The sequence below is a fragment of the Leptodactylus fuscus genome, chromosome 2 (assembly GCF_031893055.1).
Source record: "Leptodactylus fuscus isolate aLepFus1 chromosome 2, aLepFus1.hap2, whole genome shotgun sequence".
NCBI lineage: Eukaryota > Metazoa > Chordata > Amphibia > Anura > Leptodactylidae > Leptodactylus > Leptodactylus fuscus.
The window spans coordinates 199,939,649-199,966,537 of record NC_134266.1 but is presented as its reverse complement, the minus strand read 5'-3'; the positions used below and the strand labels follow the sequence as shown (position 1 = coordinate 199,966,537).

The 26,889-nt window shown below is 39.2% G+C and overlaps 1 protein-coding gene across 3 annotated transcripts in view; it reads right to left on the bottom strand.

Moving 5' to 3' along the window:
* KLF12 (KLF transcription factor 12) overlaps positions 1-26,889 on the bottom strand; it is a 152,507-nt gene that overhangs the window by 55,124 nt on the left and 70,494 nt on the right. For all 3 annotated transcript variants that reach the window (XM_075265422.1, XM_075265423.1, XM_075265421.1), the window contains exon 2: positions 6,988-7,075. In XM_075265422.1, coding sequence (XP_075121523.1) covers positions 6,988-7,053 — 66 coding nt within the window. In that variant the 5' untranslated portion in view covers positions 7,054-7,075. The remainder of the gene's footprint in view (positions 1-6,987; positions 7,076-26,889) is intronic.

Genomic DNA, 26,889 nt, shown 5'->3' with positions numbered 1-26,889 from the left:
CTTTGGCGCACTCATACAGGAATTTCATAAGTATAAATCCCCTATAATAGGGTTATTTTTAGCTACCTAAGACTTGCAGTATTAACATGAAGAAAAATGAGGAGTTTCAAATTCCCTCTGCTTCTTTCTGCAGTCTGGTGACTACAGGATATTGAAAATGGCAGCCTGCAATCTGTAAAGGGGACACAAGATGATATGATAGCTAGAGATTATAATAGGGTATAAGGGACTGAGATTTATGGAATTTTTTACTTTTTAAAAGGATCTTTCATTTAAAGAGGATATTTCACCACTTCCTCCAACTCTAGTTCTTAGCATCATGTAAAAGGCGCCGCTCAAGAGTTCGACACATTGGAATTTTTTTCTCCAGCCCCCACTATTCCTGAGCAATCAATGCTGCTAGTTGCACAATAGGCTCTCTACTGCCAGGTAGGCAGTGTCAGGCAACAGCAGGAAATGGAGCAATATTCAGAGCTCTAATAAGAATTGAATAGTGTCAGAGCTCAGAATCAAAACCCCTCGCCTCGTCCTGCCCCATACCGCTCACCTGACAAATGAGACAAATCACCATATCAGCCACCAAAGCTAACTGCATTTATTTCTCAGGAAATGCATTGGCATGCTACAAAGAACTGGACTTGGTGGAAGGTCCTTTATTAAAGGGGTTTCAGCAACTCAATATTGTTGACCAGTTCTTAGAATAGTTCATCAATACTGGATGCTTGGAACTCAATCAATCTCCTTTTTTTTAACACAGTGTATAGAAACAGAAATTGTGGGCTTCATATAGTGCATAGTGGTAAATCCGGATTACCTGAATGGGAGCGCAGCTACAACCCGTATGGCACAGTCACTTCAAGGAGAAACCATGTATACTGAGTCTTGGAAACCCCTTTAAGTACAGAGTGATAACCTACGAATTGCTGGTCCAGAAATACCTTTAATCCAGCATATAATACAAATAGTTTGGCACTGGTGTCTGGCAGACGTGGTGTTGGCTCTTGATATTAAATGATATGGTATCTCTTGTCAGTGCACACTACAAGGTGTACCAAACTACATAAGTACAGTATATCTATACATATATGTATTCATTTATATTTATTGTAATTTATTTAGATTGTTGTGTTTTGTATACTAAATAAAAGGAACATAGTACATACCAAAATGTAATTTTCAGTTTATCATATTCCCTAAACTAAATTTAATACATTTGAAGCCATATAGAGATTCTTATAGTTTAGTTCCTAAAATCATATTTATCCCCAAACTCTTTTCTGAAGACCTTGTATCATAGTACATAGATTATTCTGCTGAGCTGTCAGTCTGTGACTAATTCTCCTCCATGCCTGTCTTCTCTTGACAATCTGTCTATTACATGCAGACATTTCCTCTCTCATGTTGTTCCACTAATAGATATTTGAAGGGTAAAACCACTGCTTTTTAACTTGAGTATACACAAAAGTGCAAGAAATGATGAATAATGCTGAACATAAAGGCTAGACCTTATTACATGGAAAATGTGCAAACTGTTCACTCTCAATCGCTGACCTTTGCCCCTGGATGTATTCCGTACACATCACAATATCCTAAAAATACATATTTATTAGAAGCAGTACTCCCTATATAAGTTAAAATTATCATATAGCATAGTCTCTGAAATCTCTCCCCTATTTATATGGGAATAATGGAACAGCCCTTTAATGCTATAAATGCAGGGCCTTAAAGTGATAAGACGATAGACCCACATCTTGTTCCTCCTCTACCACCCAACCCGACTCTGTCTGCCGCCCCTATATTTAAATAAACTAAGATGTAAGAAAAACCTCATTAGAAAGCAACAGTCATAATGGTTACCAATCCAAAATGTAAAGGATATTAAAAAAGATAGAACAAACGCTTATAGTTCTTGGATTTTGTTGCTAAGTTTAAGCTATTGTTCTCTGTTAGTTTGGACTCTCTGAAATGTTCCCTGTGCTAGTAATAGGCTTAAACAGAGGAAATATGATGTACATAGAATTGAATGCTCCCTCCTTTGCTAAGACCCTTATCTGAAATATGTTAACTCCAGTAATCTGCTTTTAGGACAACGAAGGAAGGGAAAAGACATGAAGAAGAGAATATTACTTGCAACAATTAGTGCAGTGTCATCGGCAAAAACAGCATAATATAATACCATAAAATTAGGCTACCCATCATGTGGTTGTAAATCCGAGGATGTGCTATACTACATGCTGGGTAGGACATTCTACAGAATACAAGCATTTTTTAAGCGAATTAAACTAACTCCATGCAGATATTATACATATTTCTGAATGTAATTTGTGAAATATGGGTAAAGCTGGCCACACATTAGATTTTAGACTACTAAAGTGGCAGATTTTGGACTTTCTGTTATTGATTGGTTGTATATAAACCTACAACAATTTGTCCCATGCAGCCAACCATCATCTAAAGTTGGTCAGTACCTAAATTTATTGCGTTGGATTTTTTGTGGCATGTGTCTGCCATGCAATATTGGATATGGGCTAGACTGACAGACCTGTGAGCTATTGTTTCATTGCATTTCTACATAAATTAATGGCACAAGGATATGGAGTCTATAGTTAATTATATACCTTATCGGCAAAAACAGCATCCTTTGCTCCCTCCTTCTAAACTGCTCACATCTAATCAGCTCTCAGAGGGAAAGATTACATGCGGACCATAGAAGACTATGTTATGGAGGAGAAGAAGTCAAGTCACATAGACAACAATAGATGTGCTGCTGCAGCTAACAATAAGTTTTCTATCTTGTCCAGGGTTTATTTATATAAATACTGCTCTGTTCTACTCTATAATATCCACTAAGTATGCTTGTTCTGATTGAGTGGGAAAGAATTAGGGAGCAGGAGTTCCTGTTTTCTTGTTTGTTTGGTCTATTGGAGCCATCATAGCACAACAGGAACAACTGAGAATTAGAGCTGGAGTTTGAAGACTGCTAACAAAATGGAGAATACAAGTTATATAATGTCCAGAAACACTTTTAGGCTACATGCACATGAAAGTGTGCTTTGTCAGTGTGCTAACTGTGTTTTTCACAGTTAGCACACTGACAAGTTATTTTCTATGGCCCCATACACACACTCGTGTATTAACATGGGTTCATGTAGGCGGATGTGAGCCCTGGTGCAAAACTCAGGGCAGGTCCTATTTTGGTCTATGGATCCTACGATGCACATGTTCATGTGAAATGCAGCCGTACTCTTCATTTCACAAACCGTTTATTCTGAAAAGTCATCTGAACAGTTTTGTATCCTGTGCAACCATAGAAGTGAAATACTTAATATTCTGTAATCATTAGGGCTCATTCACACAGGGCAGGAGGGGGTGGATTTTGGCGCTGAATCCACGTCATAATCCGCCCCCTCACAATAGAGGTCTATGCAGACCGATAGCTTACTTTTTTCCGTGAGCGGCATGTTCCCGACCAAGATGCGCCATACCGCCCCCCGTGTGAACTAGCCCTTAGGGGGAGCTTAGGAGTCTGCTGTCTAAAATATAAACGCAGAATAAGCTCCTAAACTCTGCTTAGTTATGGCAGAAGTCTATCGACTTTATATCTATTCTGAAGATTTGGATCTATTCTGAAAAACAGAGCTCCAAAGATATATTAAGAAATCATTCAGCAAAGAATGTTGGGATATGTTTCAGATCAGTGGGGGTCTGACCGCTTGCGCCACTACAGATTACAAGAAATAAATGTTGTGCCTGCTATTCTGAGCAGACAAGCACGCCACCACATCTTTCAGAATGGGAGGCAAAACTGTACTCATTATCAGTGGGTGTAACAACAGTTGGACCCCATCCATATGCCATTTATCCCCTATGCTGTGGATAAGGGTTAAGTTGCTAAACTGAGAAATCCCCTTCAAAATAAATGTCCACTTTTTCATTTTGGTTTTAAAGTAGAATCTGTGTACAAGTCAAGAATAAAACCTCCATAACGTATATTTCATGAAATCAAAGTTATAACATTCCTCCTTAGATTTATCAGTATCTCACAGTGTTGATTTATTTGATAAAAAATAATTTCTGTTTATGCAAAAGCCATTTTCTCTGTAATGTAAATGTGGTTATGTTCTGGTATGTTTGTTTCCCTATTATTTGTAAAATAATATAAGTCTTCTTACATCACAATAAAATTCAATAGATGTTACTGTGTAATGAGCTTCCTCAGTGCTACAACCAGGCTACCATCTACTGCGCATTCTTAAACATATATTTACTGCTCAGAAAATTGAAATAAATGGGCTTTTTTTTATTGAGGAAATTATTTGGAAGTTTCTAATATGTCTATAGCGTAATAGGGCGAGAGGGAAACCCATCAAGGCAGTCAGCTTTAAATAATGACTTATTAAAACACTTATTTCCGCCTGTAATAAATAGCAATTCAGGCACAGTTAAGTCGCCTCTTTAAAGTACCACAATGAAATACTTTACGCCACACAACCGTGATGAAAATAACCTGATTAAGTATGCATGATCCTCATTTCCATCCTTCCCAGCTGCACATTAATACCTAGTTTAATAGTTACACTGGAAGCTCCACATACTGAAGACAAAGCAATAGAAATTTCATATCCATCTCTTGATTTTGAGTATCTATATGTCTGACATTTAGGCCAAGGCCCCACGTGGCGTTCCACAGCATAAAAGCACTATGGGAAAAAAAGGGGCGGCAAGGCATCGCGGTTCTAATGCAGTGCTTTGCTTCAATTATACTGAGAGAGAAACCACCAGCATTTCCATAAGTATAATTGACATGCTGCGATTTCCAAAACCGCAACTATACTTATTTTATCACAAAGTGGGGATGGGACGTGGGACCTCAGCCTATGGAGGTTTTCCAGCACTTAAATATGGATGACTTATTTATTTATTATGCTTACTTATATAGCACCATCATATTCCGCAGCACTTTACAGATATTGTCAGTCACTGTCCCATATAGGGCTCACAATCTACATTCCCTATCAGTATGTCTTTGGTGTGTGGGAGGAAACCGGAGTACCCGGAGGAAACCCAAGCAAACATGGGGAGAACATACAAACTCCTTGCAGATGTTGTCCTTGGCAGGATTTGAACCTAGGACTCCAGCACTGCAAGGCTACAGTGATAACCACTGAGCCACTGTGACTTATCCTTAGGACAGGTCATTGTTACGTGAATTATAGGGATTCAATACCCCACACATCAACTGAGTACAGGCTCTCTTTGTTCATGAGATTATAAAATGAAGGATAATCACACTGTCCCCTCAGCAAGCAGAGATGGTACAGGATCTAGCTGCAGATGTGATATTGTGATGAAGCATCATGGGATTGATAGAAAAGCATATAGGGAGAAGAAGCAAATGAAATCTAAAGGCAGACTCTGATTAGAAGTAGAGTAAAGACCACAGTGCAAAAACTAAATATAGTATGGATGGAAGAAGTGCAGAGAGTGACAGACAGCAATGTGAGGACAGAAAACATGGAAACATTGTTTTCCTGCTGGAGGTCTTCTATATAAACGCCAAGACTACCACTTTAAGCTTACTTGTACCAGGAAAGCCATATAATGTGGTTATCTTAACACTGCTGGTTTCCCATCTCAACAAATGATAAATAAATTAAATAACTTTATAGCCCATGAATTTATACCTCACGAAAGGGATATGGAAACATATAAATTATACTTTTATGATAAGAAATGAATCAAAGTAAATCAATGCTCATAAAGACAGTGTAGAGATACAGTTTCCTACATAGATGTTGTCATTTCCATTTAAAATTATTCAAATCTGATCTGGAAAATGTAATATTTGCCTTTTTCTAATTGACATCAATAAAAATTAATTTTTCAGATATGATTTAAACTTTATAGTAAGGTTGCAGGATCATTCTCAAGCCTTCAGGCCTAATAGAAAAAACATATATGAGCAAACTATTCATGAAATAACCCGAGAGCTACTAAGGCCTCTCAGCTCCTGCGCGAACACCATTTTTAAAACCCTGACATCCGTTATAGTGCAAAGGCTGGAATAGCATGGTGCATGTCCTTAGAGGGTTAATGCAACCACTAAAGTATTATTAAATGAAGTTATGCATGATTTTATGAGGATTGGTGATATTCTGAGTGTACACAAGGGCCTACTCTATTTCCAGAACTGGCACTACTGCGCTCATCCATTGTCTGCATCTTTTATTGCAGTTCAGCCCCATTCACTCAAATTAAGCTTCACTTAAATACAAAGCACAGCCTATAGGCAAGAATTGGGCTATTTCTGTGAAAAAGCAGACTTTTGTTTAGTTTAAGCACCCCCTTTAAGAAATCTTAAACTCAAGAGTCCTGATAAAAAACCCTAGAAATTCTTATGATAATATTTTAGTGGATACATTAAAATAATTTATCTGCAGAATACAAAGCTTCTATAATGCTCTCCACATGTTGTAACCAAAATCTGGAAAACTTTCATTATTTTTAAATACCTAGGGATACCCAAGATTGAATTACAACAGTGTTACAACAACAGCGTTTTACCACTGCTAAAATACTAAGTGTTAATCCATTCACATAATACTGCGTTGTCCTATTAGCCTATAACACACATAGTGGGGTGAAAACTATAGCAAATATATCCCCCATGACAATGCTCATCTCCATGTGAAGATGGGCACAAACTTTTGGCAAAAACTGTTGAAAAAATATACTTGTCTTTTTTCCCCTGGTGAATTTTTCAATTGCCAAATGTAGTTGTTAATGGACCTTGAATGAACCAATTAATGACCAGATAATCAAATTTAGCTAAAGAAAAAGGGCACTTTGCACTAGCTATACCCATAGCACCCACTAGTATACACAGAAGCAGGTCTCTCATTGGTCTCATTCAGCAATGTCACTATTTTATACTATACACACAGAAACAAGGCAGCTCCTGTACAATAGACTGCAGTATCCACTTACCACTTGCTCGGATTCCAATAGCTCGGTTTTGACTCTTGCTGCCGGCATCCCGTCCAGCATTAACATTCTGCTTTCAAAGAAGTCTGTTCTACAAGGCACAAAAATGAATCGTGTCAGCCAATATGTCCTGTATTACATTCTATATTTCATCTAAACTTCATTCAAATATTTTTGAAATAAAAAGATAAAAGAAGCTGAAAAAAGATGAGTTTTTTGTTTTAATATAATAATCAGTAACTGTATTATGAAATGCTTGTAACACCAAGGATATGGATCTATTCCCACCATGCTTATGAATTGCAACGGCACAATAGGTTTTTTGAGAGAGAAAAAAAAGAATGTCAATGTATAAAGTATCCATTACCTAAAACATGCCAAAGCGTAGACTTTGTTTTGCCACACAAATGAAAAGTTTAGATCCGTTTAAATCCATATATTATACACACATATACCAATAACATATATATTTTATTTTAGTTTTTTTTTATTATTATTTTTTTCAAATAAGTGCATTCTCTTGCATTGGTTCGGTACACCAATGAATTCTGCACCATTCTGGAGGTTGACACAGTATATTTCATCCTTTATGTCAATTTCACCTGAGCGCATTATGAGCACTGATAATACGATCAGAAGTCCGTACCTGAACATGGGTGTAATGACCCGAACTTAAAAAAAACACAAACAACAACAAAAAACCCACTATGTTGCTTTAAAGGGGTTGTCCAGGCACAAATTAGGCGGAGGTCAATCAGGGAATGGCATGCAATGTGACATCCTGAGACCTGCTGAGCCTGCTGATTGGCCTCAGCGGTCATGTGACCACTGAGGCCAATCAGCAGCTTCAGCAGAACTCCGGAAGAGACCCAGGAAAGCCGCTGGAACAGAAGAACCTGGACGTGCTGGGAGGACACCAGTGCATCAGGGATAGGGGAATATGAATTTTTTTTTAAGAAAATTCATGCCCTGTCTGATTTAAAAGTTAAAAGAGTTGGCCATTTTTACCTGGACAACCCCTTTAAGTCAAAATCATTAGGTCCACAGCCAGGCCAGGACCCCTACTCAGCTATAATACATGAGCACTTTACTTGTGCAAAACTGACCTTAGCTGAAATATTAATGTTGCACTTGCAACACAAATGGTTAAAAATCCCACCTCATAATAGAAAACAAGCACTACTGAATAGATACAATGTCAGCAAACCAATACGTTTATCGAGTAATAAAAAAAAAAGTGAAAAACTAAAAATGTTATGTAAATTTCAGTTCAATGTCATGTAGAGGTCGTTGTGTGAGTTAAGGACACATTTCCAGCCTTCCTTGGATTATCAACAGCATGTATCAAAGATGGATTCGGAGTATCTGCCAAAAGACTATGGAAACTTCCACTGCAAGTCAATACTGCAACTCTAACTCCATGGGGATTTTTTTCCATTATGCATATTAAAGTATGATTTACAGTGTTTACTTGAAATATCTCAGACTAGATCATGTTACATCAATACCCAAGTTAAAATAGAATTTTCTAACTGTCTGTTTAACTTTGTAAAATAAATCATATCTACAAACTCTTCCAAGTACAAGCATCAACTTGTCATTTAACTCTTCAGAATAACCCTTCTCGCATTGTTCTACATTATTATTCCACAATGTACGTGTAGTACTCTGCAATATCACAGCATGTTATTCATGGATTTACCAACCTATAGGCAACATGTAATAGAGAGAAACAGTTTAGAACAGATTGTTTTTAAAGGGCCCAATGTAGAATAAATGCTGCAGTGTTTTATAGTACCTGCAAAGAGGATGTGGTTCTGGCTAATGCCATCTATTCAATGTGTTTGCGTTTCCACTACAGTTTTTCCAGCATCGCTTTTTGGGTGCGGCTTGCTACGTGGGACCTTAGCCTTAATGACACCTATTAGTCCAATTTAGTGACCTAATGGTGGCCATGGGCGTTAGTGTAACCCTCGTTCACATCTGCGTTTGGTAATCCATTCGGAGAGTCTGCATGGGGACCCCCCTCCCTGAATGCACTAGCAAGTGGTGTGCAGTGAAAGCACACGGACCGCATAGACTATAATGGGGTCCGTGTGCTTTCTGCGCGCTGCCCACATGAATCATGCAGACATGAAAGTAGAACACAATCTACTTTTCTGTCCGTGTGTGTTCCATGAGGACACTGCAAAGAGCACACGGACCGCATTATAGTCTATGGGGTCTGAGAATTTTAACGAAAACAATCATTTGTTGGTGAAATTTAACAATGAACATTTTAGCCAACCAATAATAGACCTTCACTGTCTGGAAAGAAATTGACTATGATCGAGCCATTATCCCCGGTTCTTGATAGACGCAATTTTGTTTTTTTGTTTTTTTTTGTACATGTGGGTGTGATAACTGCACCATTTTTTGGTTTGGGTTATTCAAATACTTTTGGAGTCTTTTTTTGGTGATACATAGAGCTTTTTATATCATTTATATTTATGCTGGGTTATTTCTTTTTTTATTATATCAGAAAATTTAAACAATAAAGGAGTGTAAAGATAGTATGTTCACATTTTTCATGTTTTTAATAGCATAAAAGTGCTCTTAAATTTTTTTTTTTATTTTTTTTTCCCTCTCCGTTATGGTAATGTTTATGCAATTGACACATTTTTTTTTTGTTGCCAGGGTGGTGCATTTATTTCATTTTTACACGTTAATATGTCATGTTAAACCTATTGGGGGCATTTTAATTTTTTTTTTTAATAAACTAATTTATACTGATTTCTGCTGTATTAGTCTCAGTTACAGGAGGAATACAGTCTCTGGAGGCACACTGCAAAGCAGATCTGGGTCCCCTAGGACCCAACAGATCCTGCAGTTTTTGGCACCCAGCGGATGACATGACTTCCAGACTAGAACAGAGGCTGCCTTATGGCAGCTCCCATACATTGAGCATTGTATATATTTCAATTGGATGGTCTAAAACTGTTACTGCCCTCTCTATGGGGTGTCTGTGTGTTGTAAGCCAGCTCCCAGTGATTAGGCTGGTTTCACAAGGAGGATTTTTGGACTGGATTTTGACGCGGAGGCCACCTCAGAATCTGGTCCAAAAAAGTGCACCAGCATCCAGTTGCGGCATTCCGCTCCAGATTAGGACCAAATGAATGGGCCTAGTCTGGAGGGAGGTCTCACGCCGCAGACGCCGTGGCAAGAAGGAACAGGTTGCTTCTTTTGTACGCGAGCAGCACAAAACTGCTAGTGAAGAAAAGAAGTAAATGGTTCCCATTGAAGTCAATGGAAGGTGTTTTTTTGGACCAGATTTTGAGGCAGATTCTGCGGTAAAATTCAGTCCAAAAATACCCATGTGAACCCAGCCTAACTCTACAAATGTCTCTCCATTGCCTACATCACAAGTTCTAGCTCCGTCCCTGCAACAAAAATAATGCGTGTGAACTACATAAAAATTATCATAAAGGAGAAGGAAAACAAAAAAGAAATTTATTTTTTTTTTATTTAAAAAAGAAAACATGAAAAATGTGAACACCAGACATGTTTATACTTTTACAGTGTACACTTTCCGATCTATTAAGAAAAAAAACTAAAAATTATACAAAAATAAAGCCCTATGTATCACCAAAACAAAGCAAAAATTATTACAATAATCCCCAAAAATGTTACAGCCGTCAAATCCACATGTACAAAAAAAAATACAAAATTGTGTCCAGCCATGATCCAGGAAAAATGGCTCGATCACAAAGTGGTTAAACTTATGTTTCCAGAAAGAGAATTCCCTCTTCTCCCAAGGGCATTGAACATGTATGGCCAGTGTAGACACCTGTAACAATCAATATGGACTTCTGTATGTGACCACTACATCCTAATGCAAATGACAGCACTATATATCCGTGTTGAATGGATTCATAGTTCCCCAACTAATTTATGGGCTCATACTGTATCTCCATGTGTCTTTGATGTCATGAAATGAGAAATACAAAGATTTTCTTTATAGAAAAGGAATAGTATTTCCTCTAGATGCCCTGGAGAGAATAAATAACCCAAGGAGGCACCATAAGGCAACACATGAAGCACTAGTGCGGGCATACATGGACTTAGTGCCTTAGCTGTCACTGGCACATTACAATATTAGCATGCACAGCCAATGACCAAGACAAAAAAAAATATGCATATGAAATAATACTGAACTACAGAATGCACTGTTGAGAAAATGATTATTTAGAACTAAAAGTTGCAGCAAGTGCTGATGCAGATTTCTATTCCAAAAAGCTGGAGCAGTTAGAGTCTATTGGAGTTTATCCAAGGTCATCTACATAATATGCCAGAATGTTAAATGATGGTAATGTTGTCCTGGCGGGATGAGAGTAGTCCCTTCTATTCTTGTATTCTGATTGTATGTTTCTTACTGATAACCTTAGGTTAGAAAATGTTCTTTCTCTAGAAACCCATATCAAACCATTTCCTTAACATCACCCTCTTCCTAGCAGATATCTTGCAGCACACCAAAACGCAATCCAAGTGAACACCCTTATATGTCACAGTGAGGATGCTTTAAGCTGGCAATATAAAGTGAGAGCTCTGTATTATCTGCTATTTGTACTTAATGGGAGGTTGCAGTAATTTGTACCAGCGCATTCAAGTGTACAGCACCCATAATTCACAGGCAGTGTGCTACAGAACGGCAATTATATATCTACTCCAAAGCGATCATGTCTTAGCAAGAGCTTAATATCCCTGACAATGTGACAACTCAGCACTGCAAGTTTGGCTGGATTTCAGGGACTTGACCTGATTCAGACACTATCTCACCTTAATATTCTGGCTTCACATCCTGTTCTCTGCTTCTTCAATTAAGCCTTAAATGGGACACTTTATTTTGCACAAACTTCATCAAGTCATCTCTCAGTTTTTGCAAGATTTTTATCTGCTTTAACTGTTGACCTTTCTAAATTTATCACAACGGTCGACAGATTTTAGAGTGAAGTAGGTCATTGGTTATTTTAGGTCTACTCTGCATATTGAACAGGATCAAAAATGTCATCATTAAAAAATCTGGATAAGTAGCAGCACTGATATGTTACTTATTTCACCGAACTACCATTATATTAAGATCATTCAATATTTTACTGTATTATTTATTACACCGACGGCTGCTGAAGATTCACTTAAACTAACTGACATTGTACAGTTTAGTTATGTGTTGTCTTATGAATATTTTATATAGACAATTCTAGTTCACAAATATTGTTTTTATTCAAAAAAAAAATAAAAAATCTTATTGTCTTAGGTATTTCAGGAATAAAGTTCAAATAGCGCCACCTGCTGTTTGTATGAAGAGCCTTTACTATGTCCATAAATGTGCCGAGGTGGACACACATGCTTAGTCTTACTTCTCTCTTGGTTTCAACAACTATGAAGTGGGATGCTTTGTGTGGTGAGCCGACCGTTACTGCAGCAAGTGATAAGAGAATTATATTGCATTACTGCAATTGTACTTAATTAGGTATTCCTGAGGATGCATGTTTTGCACATTGAGGCTAAGGCCCCACAGGACAATAGACAGCGCTAAAGGTCTGCGGGAAAAACCGCAGTGCGGAACGCATCACAGTTCTTACCGCAGCACTTTGAACAGAAAGTTCATGGAGTTTTCCTGCACAGACTTTCTGTAAAGGTCCATTCACATGGAGGAAAACGGTGAGGAATTTGGTGTGGAACTTCAGCAGAACTGCTAGCAGAGGAAGGAACCCATTGAAGTCAATGGGAGGCTTTTTTTTCAGCTCTAAAATTCCACACCAAATTCCTCACCGTTTTCCTCTGTGTGAATGGACCCTTACAATTATATCTAGGGGAAAGCATTTCCATAGATATAATTGGTATGCTGTGATTTCCAAAACCACATTTCAAACACAAAGTGGGCATGGGATTCGCATCCACTTTGCAGTTACTGTAAAACGCCGTGATTTTTCCCATGGTGTTTCCGCTGTGGGCAAATCGTGGAGTTTCTGGCCAGTGGTGCCCTGGCCTTACTGTTAAAGGCTATTTATAGAAACTGCAGGCAATGGCATTCTAAAGGAGGTATCTAGGCTTTGAATATTCAGCTATCTAGGCATTTAATTATAAACAATTTTCTCTGTTGGAAAATCTTTTAAAGGGGTATTCCCACTTTCGCATACTCACCAGTCTTCACTGCTGTAAAATCTTCTTTCTTCTTGGTTTCTTGCATCAGTTGGTGGGCGGGGTTTCACATGCAACCTGCCGCTTAGCTCCGCCCACCACATAGCGTGATCCTATGGGGTGGCTGAAGGGCCTGTGATGTCATCAAAGGTCCTTAAACACTATAATCACAATATTGGACTATGAAGTACAGGCAGGAGCAACTCCATTCTGTGTTACATACAGACACTGCCTGTCTCTGCTATAATGAACACAATTGAATTAGCTAGCCTGATAACTGGGAGAACAGAAGACGTTCAGAAATGAAAGCAGCTCCTCTCCCCTATCTGAGATCAGGAAGTTAGGTCATGTGGTGCAGACACAGGAATAGCTAGATACACAGGCTCGCTCCCATGCACTTAGCCCCTCCTCCCTCCCCCCTGAGAGCAGGCAGATACATCACTTGACTTTTGAGCAGATAAGTCAAGGGCTGTGTCAACAATGAATTGAATAAAGTAAGATAGTGGACAAACAAAGCAGTTTTGCTGAAGCAGTGTATTTAGGAAAAGTCTTACACATTAACAAGCAGTATAGATAGGATCCTTGTGATGGGACAACCCTTTTAACTAGTTGTTTACATAGTATTTTGGTTTTCATTGGGGATTTACTCAATGTTGCACCTGGATTCTCATATCACATACATCTAAGACCTACCTCTCTCCCCTTAAATTAGGCAATCCTCAATACTTGCAGCAAGGATCTAGAAGAGGGTATACTCCTATTTGCAATGGTTTTATCCTAATTTAATATAAGTGTTAGTGCTGAGAGAAGTTACATTTGGAAAAAAAAATGTATATCTGTGGCAATTTTGCAAAAATCCTATTGGGCACATACATAGGGGACATGATAAGGTGAGTCTTTCTAAGCTCACTTGCAGACTGTTCAGCATGTCCTGAGGCTATACAGTTGGTGAAGCAGATGTTTAGCAGTAAGGAGCTTCTGACCTCAAGAACAGGACCTGTAGACCTAAGTATTCTTGTGCATTTCCTCACTTATGAACCCTGGCCACAAAACTTTCTGTTTTGCTGATCCAACATCTTTAATGTACTTCAGAACCATTACACATATACATATAAAACAATAACTAATTACAAATAAGACTTTCATACTGAACTGAAAGGACTTTTCAAAATAAAAAAAAAGGAGCTTACTTTTGCAATTAAAGACACCGGCTGAGAATTCAGAAACATTTATATTCATAAACACAAGTAATATAATGGACTGTGTAATATACAATGTAGATATAACGTATAAAGTAAATGCATAGCAACTGTAGCGTCCCTCTATTACAGAATTCTATTGGGTAGTGATTTACTTTAACATAGTGTCACCTGCTATGCTTTTTTGCTTGTCCATTATACCTACCATGTTTTCCCAAAAATAAGACAGTGCCTTATATTAAATTTTGGTCCTAAAGATATGCTACATCTTATTTTCAGGGGATGTCTTGTTTTATTTTTGTGTGCTACTGCCACCACCGCACTACGCTGAGATGTGCTTGCTGCGCAAAGACTGTATGAAGAAAAACATTCTGTGCCGCTGCTGTGATACATTGTATCCACAGTTCCTGTTGCTGTGCGATGAGCTGGGAAAGTGGACCCCCCACTGCATACGATGCTTAGTGTATGTCCACGGGCATCTCCCAGCTCATCCTACAGCAGCAGTAACAGTGGATACAACGTATCGGAGCAGCGTCAGCGACATCACGCACAGTGTTCAGCCGGCTGCAATTTTTTCTTCATACAATCTTTGCACAGAATGATTATTATTATTGGGGGATGTCTTACTTTCGGGGGGTGCCTTATATTAGACAATTCAACAAAACCTCTGCTATGTCTTACTTTGGGGGATGACTTATTTTCGGGGAAACAGGGTATCAGCATACACAGGATACTGTATGACCATAACCAGTATTAAAACAGCACAGACAGTAGAAAGCTGGGTTAACCATATTATTAAAAATATATAACAATTTCCCTTTGGGGTGCACTGCATATGTTTTAGTCACTCTACATTTTATTCCTATGATAATATTTTAGATTTTTATCTCATACACCAACAAACAAATATATCCTCCTATTATGAAGGAGTCACTGGAATAATAGCAAGAATGGTTCACCTGCAGGACAACACAAAGGGTAACATAATCTATGTCATTTTACTTGGTGCTGCCTGTTACTAGGTGTTTCAGTTTACATCACCCTTTCACTTAGCCAGGTAATTGTAATACAGTCATTTGCTCTGTGCGGAAAGAATGGACTTTTTATCCAGCACAGTATTGTTTTCATGTCTCTGGTAATCTAGTTATCTGCAAGGAAGCAAAGAAATACAAACATCATTGCTGTAACAAGCTTAAAAATAAAGTCTCACTCAGAATATTCCATTTATACTGAGCCTGAATAATTCTGCAGCAGCACAAGAGATTGCTATTATACACTGTCATTTAGTCTAAGGCCTCACTTAGCGGGCCGCAGGAAAAAAAAAAAAACACTGCGGAAAAACAGCAGCGCATTACGGTTTTTCCAGCAGAGCTTTTCATAGAAAGTTTCCTCTGCTGATTTCTGCTTCAGTTATACCTATAGGGAAAGCGCTAGCATTTCCATAGGTATACTTGACATGCTGTGATTTCCAAAATCATAACATAACTGCTGCACCTATTTTTCTGCAATGTTTGGATAGGATTTATGCCATGTGGGGCCTCGGCCTCAGTGAGTTTACTGCAGCCTAATAGTCAATACATAGATAAGGAAAATTCCAGAAACTAGTTAAGCAAATGCCCCTACAAACCCAGAATTCTGGTGTACTTGCCATGCACTACAGAAATCAATCATTTGAGAAACTTTTTATAACTTGTCTGATAATGAGTGTGACATAGTGAAAAGGGGAATGCCCTAATGGGAATGAGGACATGACTATAAATGTAACAAAAAGTGGCAAAACTAGACCGCATTAGTAAATGTGCCTCAGTATGTCTAGATTTAATGACATCCTAAATTGTACCATCTGTATGCGGTCATACAGATCATAGCATTAAAATACAGTAACTCCATAAAAAATGCCCCTAAAAACAAGTAATAGTAATCAGCTTTAGGTGATATTGACTTCTGCTGGACCTTTAACCCCACTGGTACCCTGGTGGGTCAGTCTAACGTTGACTACTGCCGAAGCCTAAGGTCACACGCATAAACATATTGTGCAGCATAATTCTTTACATTGTACTGAACAGTGTTTTATGCCAGAAGCGGATCTTTTAGGCCTTGATGTATAGAATGTAATCTCCAAAGTTCATTGCTGATTTACTCTCTTTCTAGCAATTCATTAGTGTTCGCATAGTACCGCATATTAGTGTGATCCAAAAAACTAAACTTTCACCGTTTGGCGGTTTGGAAGCCCCGACAGCATAGTGTATGGGAACAGTACCGTTTTTTACATGTGATTTAAGAAGTGCAGTGAAGTTTTACTGCATGATCACTGGCACAATGCAATAAAACATCCCTACGGCTGACTAGTTTGCAGACAAAGAAGGATGAGCAAAGGCTGCTATATGTCCCAGAGGAGGCCAAGGCTAGATAGCACACAGATTATCCTACCTTGTGCTGGAACAATGAAGAGATAAAGTAGACACAAAGAACACTTCAGAAAAGGCAGGTTTAATGAACTGGTAGAATATGATTAGCGCTTAATGTGCCTTTTAGTATTTTGTGGCTATTTACTAATCATAAAGCTTAACTGTTCGTTTACTGTCATCTACTATAATACCAATAAGGTTAGAAAAAGAAACAGCATGGTTCTTGATAGAAAAGCATATTTAATTATGGAACGTTCTCTTTTTATTACATTGCACTTTCATGGGCTACGTTTAAGCTGTTTACATTTGCGTTGAAGGCCATATTTGACAGCAAAAATAGTGCTGCATGGAGCGCTATATTATTCATCAAAATAACCCCACAACAGCACTCGACAGACCGTATTATAAGCCAATAATGCCTGTCAGTCAATAGTAGCATCTGTCATATGTACAAGACGTGGTTTGTATTTCATCACAACACTTAAACTTGAATACATTATATATGCTGCATTCAGTCACTGGCCTCAATGGTCACATGCCACATGACCGACTGGTCTGTGGTCACATGGCACATGGCCGACTGGTCTGGCAGTAATATGCCACTTCTGTACAGGTTACTGCTGAGGCCAGTGATTGTTGGTTTTTTTGTTATTTTTTTTTTTATTAATTCACACTATTTGCAGCCTGCATGAACAAGTCAGACAACCCCTTTAAACAAAGAAATTCTCCAATGGAATATGCTACTATACATTGAAAACTACATTCTTAAAAGTATTGGTTCAGGTTTAGAAATTGAAGTGAAGTGATGCTTTTTAATGCCTAAGTAGATTAAAGATGCAAGACACATGTCCACTCAGTACTTGACAAATTGACCTGAGTGGTCTCAAAAACATGCACCTTTAATCCATTCCTTTAGTCAATAAATGCATCACTTAATTAGATTGTCCTGTTTGTAGTCACTGATAACACAGTACAGCTCTCTACTACTATTGGTTAGGCTATAACAAAATATACTAGAAGCATTTATAGTAAAGTCTAAAGCTTGCCATACCCATCCTCCAAACCCACTGACTTTGACCAATTCAATGTGTAGGGCGGACTCTGACTCTCCCTCAATATCCAATGTCAAGGGAGGTAAGGATCATGCAGATGAGGTTTAACTAGCCAATCCTTTCGCTCTCTGAGAGATAAAGCCCTGGCAGAAAAGTCTGGCAACAACGTTTCCCCTCTTTCAGTGCAGTTCACATGTACTGATCAGTAAATCCACAAGTGAATGAATGTCAGAGAATTGGGTAAGATAGCTGTCGGGAGAATACACGTTAACTCCGTCCCACTGGAGGTCATTTTTTATTTTCATTTTTCACTCCCTGCCTTCCAAACTCTCTAACTTTTATTTTTCCATTCACAGAGCCATACATGGGCTTAATGTTTGATGAAATGTTCTTCATAATGATTCTGATGAAAATCGGAATAGCAATTCTTTGAAATGGTGAATTAATGTAATTAGTAATAAAAATCTGTATTAGTTTATGACTAAGTTTTTAATCTGTTGAAAAAAATCCATGGTTTAGGATAATAAGTAGGCCATTGTACCATTTATATATACTAAGACCTTTAGGTCACCACTAAGGAAAGATGTTAAGCATTGTCTGTGATATAAATTTTCTTATGTAGCCTTTTTATTCATTAGGAATAAAAGAGCTGTCCCGAAACATTTGTTAAAAAAAAAATAATTAAAATTAAAAAAAAAAAAAGCCTCCTGCTGACTTGAGTGAGCAGCATAAAATTATAACAGCTGTGCTTAGGATTGTACATGGTCTTTCACTCTGAGCAATGTACAGGACACCTAATATATTGTAACACTCAGCAGACTATCTCTGTGAACTGCGAACTGTCACTTGCGTGACATTGGTATTTGGGTACATGTGATCACCACTGTGAGAAATCTGAAACATTTAAGTCTGTCTAAACTAACTTTGAACTGTCTAACTTTTAGGCTGAGGCCCCATGTTGCGGAAATGTAGCTTTTTATGTTGCAGATTTTGCTTCATTTTTTGAGCCAAAGCCAGAAATGATGGCAAAAGGCATGGGAAATATCTAGGACGTACTTTACTTCTAAATTCTGCTCAATCCACTCCAGGTTTTGGCTCAAAAATTGCAGTAAAATCTGCAACAAAAAAAATCTGCATCAACATGGGGCCTTTGCATCAACATGGGGCCTTAGCTTTGGAGAGTATCAAATCTATCCCAGTGTGTACAGTGGAGAGTCTTATTTTTGGTCATGTGAAAGAATGAATTAGATATCCTGAAAATACAACCACAAGAAGATTGATTTCACTACAGTTTACATTATGTAAACGATAAACATTTTTTGATGGGATTTTTTTAATTAATAAGAGGGTTAAATGAAAAACAAAAATGATATCCGAGAAACCCCTTTTAAAAAGAGACGTGACTCTGGTGATGAAGTAAACGAGTAACAGAAGAATCCACTATATACACACACACACACATATACACACACACACACACACACACACACACACACACACACACATGCTTTGCTATACAGTACAATGACAATCCTTCCTGTTTGTAATCAGGTCCCAAAAGGTGACCATTAAGGGTAAGTTCACACAAGGTCTTTTGGACAGGAAGCTGAGGTGGAGGCCGCCTCAAGTTCCAGTCCAAAATACGGGTACCTGCAACTGGATGCTGATGCAGTGCACCGGCATCCAGTCGTGCGCTCCGCTCCAGATTAGGCCCAAATGAATGGGCCTGATCGGGAGGGAGTGTCGTCAGGTGGATTTCGCGAGGCATCTCTGACATCACTGACATCTACATCAATTAAAACAATAAATTATTTGGAATAAAAGACAATAGTCTACTGATAGTCTTTGCATAAAGGTGTCTGCTAAAAGAATCATTACATATGAAGATGCTGAACAAGTATGTATATTTATGTTAGCAAACTGAATTCACTTAATCCATAGGTACCATACACACATTGCATACAATACAGCCATCTTTCACTACGTCATAGACGCCATAGTATGTGTTCTCTTTCCTCTATGAAGTAATGGTAAGAGAAGTACAAGTAGTAATCTTATGTCAGAAGGGGTACAATGTTTCCTTAGGGAGACACAAACCCTGCCGATATCCAATGTCTGACTACAACAGGTCTAGAGGTGACATGATTTACCTCATGATACAATGTATTGCACAAGTACATCCTACACTGTTCATATACCTGAGGAATTCAGTCAGCAAGAGCCATGTCTACAGAGGTCATATTAATATCCTATACATTTTTTATTACAGTTGTAAAGTATAAGTGAAGACTCCAACAATTCTCTATTGTACACATAGCATAAATGGTGGTGACATTAAGCGTTCTCTTTCCCAGTATAATTAAATGTTATTTTCTTTGGAGAAATAGCCAGACGCTTACAAGTAGCTAGAAGGCCAAACTAGTAACCCTGCACTACAGGAGAGCAATGTCGCAGCAGGCTTAATATATACTTGCAGGTGCAATGCTTGACAGATGAACCTATTATTGGTCTTTGTTTTCTAGTTCCAGAGGTGACTCACTAGAGGCCAAGCAGCCATTTAGACTGTTCAGCATGTTTTAACCATATATGCAATTACCAAAGAGAAGCATAAAAAATGATTTATGATGCATATTAGCAGCTAGGGCAATGTTAGTAGTTATGTGCCATTATAATAAAGTCCTATCTTGTTTTATACCATTTCTAATTTTAATCCTTCACACGACACCAAATTTATCTCCAGTTCCAGGAGATCCCATAAATTGCAGGAACATATACTCCATTGCTTAGCTAATGATAGCAATTCATCTTGCCTCCCCATGCACTGCATGACACCCCTATCTGGGCGAAACCAAAGACACTGTGCATTCAAACTTTACTTGTTCATATGTCTGACACTAGGACCAGTGGCATAATGTATGGATACCTGGGTCTGCTATGGGCACTATAATAGCTGCCAAGTGTCAGATTAAGATGATACACAAATGCATCAGATAGTGGAAGACTCACAATGGGTCAAACGTGGGACTGCTTTTGACTTAGTGTTTTTAACACTAATAGGTGCTATTGTATATATTATAGAGGGATATCAAAGGATTATATTGGTGGATATCCAAATGTCAGGACACCTGCTGATCACTAGAACGAAGAAGCAGAAGTACTCATCTGAGCTTTGTGCCTTTTCAGAGCACACCAATACAGTATATTTCATCTATTTAAGGAGAGCCAATGTGCCATATCAAAAGGTGTAAAGGAGCAACACCCTAAGCAATCTTAGCCTAGTAATCTGTGGGGACCTCAGGCACCCAATCGCTAGGTGTTTTCATCTGATGTTGCTTTGCATTATGGGTTAGGGAGAAAGAGTTAAATAGAAAATAAATGTTAAAGGCAAGAGAAATGCAAAGGTTGAGGCAGACATGCCCATGTCAATACATCTTATGTAAGAATTCAATACCTGCCTGAGCACATTGTTATCTGACTAAAACCAGACATCTATCTCTCAGTACTCTATTATGCTGTGGCTAACCACATATTTCCCATGGCAAATAAATAATTTATCAATTCATTATAGGAATATACCTTTACCAGCTTCATATATGGCTGACGGCCCTACAAGCAAAACATTAAATGGAGAATCTACCAAAGTGTTTACAAGGCATCTTATTTCTTGCACATTAGATATCCCTCTTGTACTATAAAACAGACATAAAGCATTATCTTCGAGAACATCCCGCTATTCAATTATAAGTGGAGCAATTAAAGTACAAGCGAGCATCACAGTCTCTTGATCCTCGTCCTATAGTCATTCATCTCCTGCATGACTGACCCTATAGGTCACACAAGTCTTCATTACTCTCTTGTTTAGTCATTCACAGTGACTTCAAGTAGAGTTTTTACATTTAAATTGTCTCGCTGTAAATGTGATAAAATCAATGTAATATACACACTAGTAGTGAACATGAACATTGGCACTACCTTGTCTCGGGGTGTCAGTAGAATGGCAGTCACAGATTATAGGTGCAAATTTTCAAGACTGCTTAAGACTGGGACTATACAATAATTCGGACCATGACATTATTGCCATGCAAATCTTTTACTAATATATGTGAAAAGACATATTTTTCAACCCAAGGAATCAGCAACCCTTACTTCTAGTCAGAACACTGCTGGATTTTTTGTGGATAGAAGTTGCAGTATTCTCAGGGTTACAATGCAACTCTATTCCCTTAAAGAGGTTATCCAGCTTTCAAAAATGATCTGCTAATACATCTACAGCAGTGCTAAATATTCACTTTTGCCTTGTGCACCCTTTGCTTGGTTTTATTTTACTTGCTGCTCCTTGTATCACTGTTATTTATGTGCAGTGAACTGGACAAACCACATTTCCCATGATTCATCTGCCTGCTCTAACTCTCTGTGTACCCCTCCTTTCTCCACTCCTGAATCTGAGGTCTTGTGTTGCTGAGATTAGATATTTTGATTGCTGTCTGAACTGCTCACAGGGAGGAATAGTGAGCTTGCAAACAAAATGTCACAGATGAGGTCAACCACTTGAAAATAAATCAGATAAACAGTGCTTAATTTAAACAGGATATATATTAGAAAGTGTTTTGTATTAATGTATCCTGCTATTTGGCCCATACTTTTAAAAACAGGATAACCCCTTTAAATTGTTGTAACACTAACGTTCACAAAACACCTGAGAAATCAACTTAAAGCTGGCCAGACACATAAGATCAGCATTATCCAGAATATGGGCCATCAATTGTATTGCACATTGGAGTGGTGGTCTAAATGATCCAGCCATTAACAAACCAAATGAAACTGGCAGATCTTGGAACAGAGTTTAAAAAAAACAAAAAAAAAACAAAACAAAAAAAAAAACACAAGGACCCAGCGGTCTTGCACAGTGAGGAATGATTAATAAATCCATCATGCGATTAACACATAGATTCAGATAACAACAGTTGAAAAAATCCACCAAGACAATTTCCTCCATGGCGAATGATTGTTTACTTATAATTTTAAGACAATGGTGGGACAAAATTATTAAAATCTCACGGAAGCTTAAATGATTTTCAAGTGAAAACTACAAGAAGTCTTATTTTTAAAGCAGTTCACAGGAAACTGACCTCAAAGTCATCCCATGCTACTAAAAATAACTATCACTTTAATTTGAAATGTGCATTTTTGCACGAGATATCCTGGCCCTTAAACTCAATATGATGTCATCAATATACTATATACTAATCTAGCTATATCAATACTTGGAGAAATTATAAACAACGGAGTTCATCATCTTCGCCCCACCCCATACAGCCCATCTACCTGACCTATCTATGATGCCTTGGGATAACCCTGGATTCCGACCTATCCTTCAAGTCACATGTTCAAACCGTCAACAATTCCTGCCGCCTCCAACTCAAGAACATCCATCGAATCCGCTCCTTCCTCACCTCAGAAAATACGAAGATGCTAGTCCATGCCCTCATAATCTCCCGCTTAAATAACTGCAACACCCTTCTCCATGAACTCCCAGCAAATTCACCTCGCCCCACCGTTCTTCATCAGCTGCTCCCCTCTGCCAGTCCCTCCACTGGTTACCCATTGCCCAGTGTATTGAGCTCAAGCTACTAACGTTAACATACAAAGCCATCCACATCTTGTCCCCCCCATGCATCTCCGACCTAATCTCCCGCTACCTGCCTAGACGTAACCTCAGATCCTCCAATGACCTCCTACTCCGCTCTACTCATCTGCTCCTCACACAACCGCCTCCAAGATTTCTCCCGTGCATCCCCCATACTTTGGAACTCCTTACCAAGACACATAAGACTGACCCCCACAATCACAGGCTTCAAGAAGGCCCTGAAGACTCACCTATTCAGGAAGGCCTACAACCCCCAATAACACTACTGTCACCACACCACCATCCGAGCAGTCTCTATCCTCACTTTCTGTCTCTACCCCCCTTCCCTTATAGACTGTAAGCCCTCGCGGGCAGGGCCCTCTACCCCACTGTGCCAGTCGGTCATTGTTAGTACTATATCTGTTTGTATATTTTGTGTATTGTATGTAAACCCTCAAATGTAAAGCACCATGGAATTAATGGTGCTATATAAATAAATAATAATAATAATAATAATAATAATAATAATAATAATAATAATAATAAACAACCAGTAGACTCTAGTGCACAAATCTATACATAATATTACATGTGTTCTCTTTTCATGTGCACCTAGATCTTTTAATGCATTTAACAATTTTATTTGACTTTGGTAGAGCTGACTGGCATTGATTGCTAAAGTCACATTTAATGTCTACCATTATCCCAAAGGCTTTCAGTATTAGTTTTGTGCTCTGTTGGAACTTGGCACTACAATTGTGGCTAGCATTTATAAGAAAAGTAACTGTTCTGTTGGATCAGTTATACAATGGACACCACTGGTTCCCCACGGATCTTGTTCACTTACAATGGTCCGCCAAGTTCGATCTTGGTTTCCATAAATGTGACAGGAAGAATAGCACTGAATGCAGCACTATGACCCCATGAAGTCTGCTGAAACAGCCAACAGAGGGTCCAATATGTCTGATGGTGGTGTAAACAGAGCTTTAACAGGTATTTTACCTTTTATATTTATTATATTTGTCTACCTTAAACTTGCCACCTCTCCATCAAAGGTTTTATTTGCAGTCACTTTCATATTATGTTAAGTATTTTCAGTATTAGCTGTTCCCATTACAATACAAATATTAGAAATTGTTCTCCGTAAGTATGATCAATTCGAATAAACCTGCAGGGCTGTGCAATTCCAATTTGTCTAGGGTTTCTTCCTAGGTTCAGAAGAATTAAACCAGTTATCAGAATGAAATCCGTGAACAAGACCATCACAGGGGTATTCAACAACATCCGCTGTAACCAATCCCTGCCTAACTAGCAGCGGTTACCTGTTTCCTCTAAAATAGATGGGCACTAATGGAGAGAACTATACAGAATGGTGAGGCAAGAACACAAAGCGTACAAGCCATTGTTAGTTATAGAAACAACTGTTGACCTTGTGACCTGGCTTCTAACATCTATCAACTCACAAATGATTAAGAAAATAAAAATAAAAAAATAAAATGAAAACATTAAAAACATCTGAAGCACCAGGAAATTACTTGTTGATAATTCAGTTCTATTAATGCTGGACACTATTATTATTATTACTATTATTATTATTTATATAGCACCATTAATTCCATGGTGCTTTGCATTACTAGGCAGTAGAGATGAGCGAACAGTGTTCTATCGAACACATGTTCGATCGGATATCAGGGTGTTCGCCATGTTCGAATCGAACACCGCGTGGTAAAGTGCGCCAAAATTCGATTCCCCTCCCACCTTCCCTGGTGCCTTTTTTGCACCAATAACAGCGCAGGGGAGGTGGGACAGGAACTACGACACCGGGGGCATTGAAAAAAATTGGAAAAAGTCATTGGCTGCCGAAATCAGGTGACCTCCATTTTAGACGAATAGTGGATTTCAAATCCGGGTCATATGAGAATGTGAACTTTGTGACTATGAGACAGGGATAGCTGTACAGGCAGGGATAGCTAGGGATAACCTTTATTTAGGGGGGAATGTTATTAAAAATAACTTTTTGGGGCTCTATCGGGTGTGTAATTGTGATTTTTGTGAGATAAACTTTTTCCCATAGGGATGCATTGGCCAGCGCTGATTGGCCAGAGTACGGAACTCGACCAATCAGCGCTGGCTCTGCTGGAGGAGGCGGAGTCTAAGATCGCTCCACACCAGTCTCCATTCAGGTCCGACCTTAGACTCCGCCTCCTCCAGCAGAGCCAGCGCTGATTGGCCGAATTCCGTACTCTGGCCAATCAGCACTGGCTAATGCATTGTATTGGCGTGATGAAGCAGTGCTGAATGTGTGTGCTTAGCACACACATTCAGCTCTACTTCATCGGGCTAATAGAATGCATTGGCCAATCAGTGCTGGCCAATGCATTCTATTAGCTTGATGAAGCAGAGTGTGCACAAGGGTTCAAGCGCACCCTCGGCTCTGATGTAGCAGAGCCGAGGCTGCACAAGGGTTCAAGCGCACCCTCGGTTCTGATGTAGCAGAGCCGAGGGTGCACTTGAACCCTTGTGCACCCTCGGCTCTGCTACATCAGAGCTGAGGGTGCGCTTGAACCCTTGTGCAGCCTTGGCTCTGCTACATCAGAGCCGAGGGTGCGCTTGAACCCTTGTGCACCCTCGGCTCTGCTACATCAGAGCCGAGGGTGCGCTTGAACCCTTGTGCACACTCTGCTTCATCAAGCTAATAGAATGCATTGGCCAGCGCTGATTGGCCAATGCATTCTATTAGCCCGATGAAGTAGAGCTGAATGTGTGTGCTAAGCACACACATTCAGCACTGCTTCATCACGCCAATACAATGCATTAGCCAGTGCTGATTGGCCAGAGTACGGAATTCGGCCAATCAGCGCTGGCTCTGCTGGAGGAGGCGGAGTCTAAGGTCGGACCTGAATGGAGACTGGTGTGGAGCGATCTTAGACTCCGCCTCCTCCAGCAGAGCCAGCGCTGATTGGTCGAGTTCCGTACTCTGGCCAATCAGCGCTGGCCAATGCATTCTATTAGCCCGATGAAGTAGAGCTGAATGTGTGTGCTAAGCACACACATTCAGCACTGCTTCATCACGCCAATACAATGCATTAGCCAGTGCTGATTGGCCAGAGTACGGAATTCGGCCAATCAGCGCTGGCTCTGCTGGAGGAGGCGGAGTCTAAGGTCGGACCTGAATGGAGACTGGTGTGGAGCGATCTTAGACTCCGCCTCCTCCAGCAGAGCCAGCGCTGATTGGTCGAGTTCCGTACTCTGGCCAATCAGCGCTGGCCAATGCATTCTATTAGCCCGATGAAGTAGAGCTGAATGTGTGTGCTTAGCACACACATTCAGCTCTACTTCATCGGGCTAATAGAATGCATTGGCCAATCAGCGCTGGCCAATGCATTCTATTAGCGTGAACTGAGTTTGCACAGGGGTTCTAGTGCACCCTCGGCTCTGCT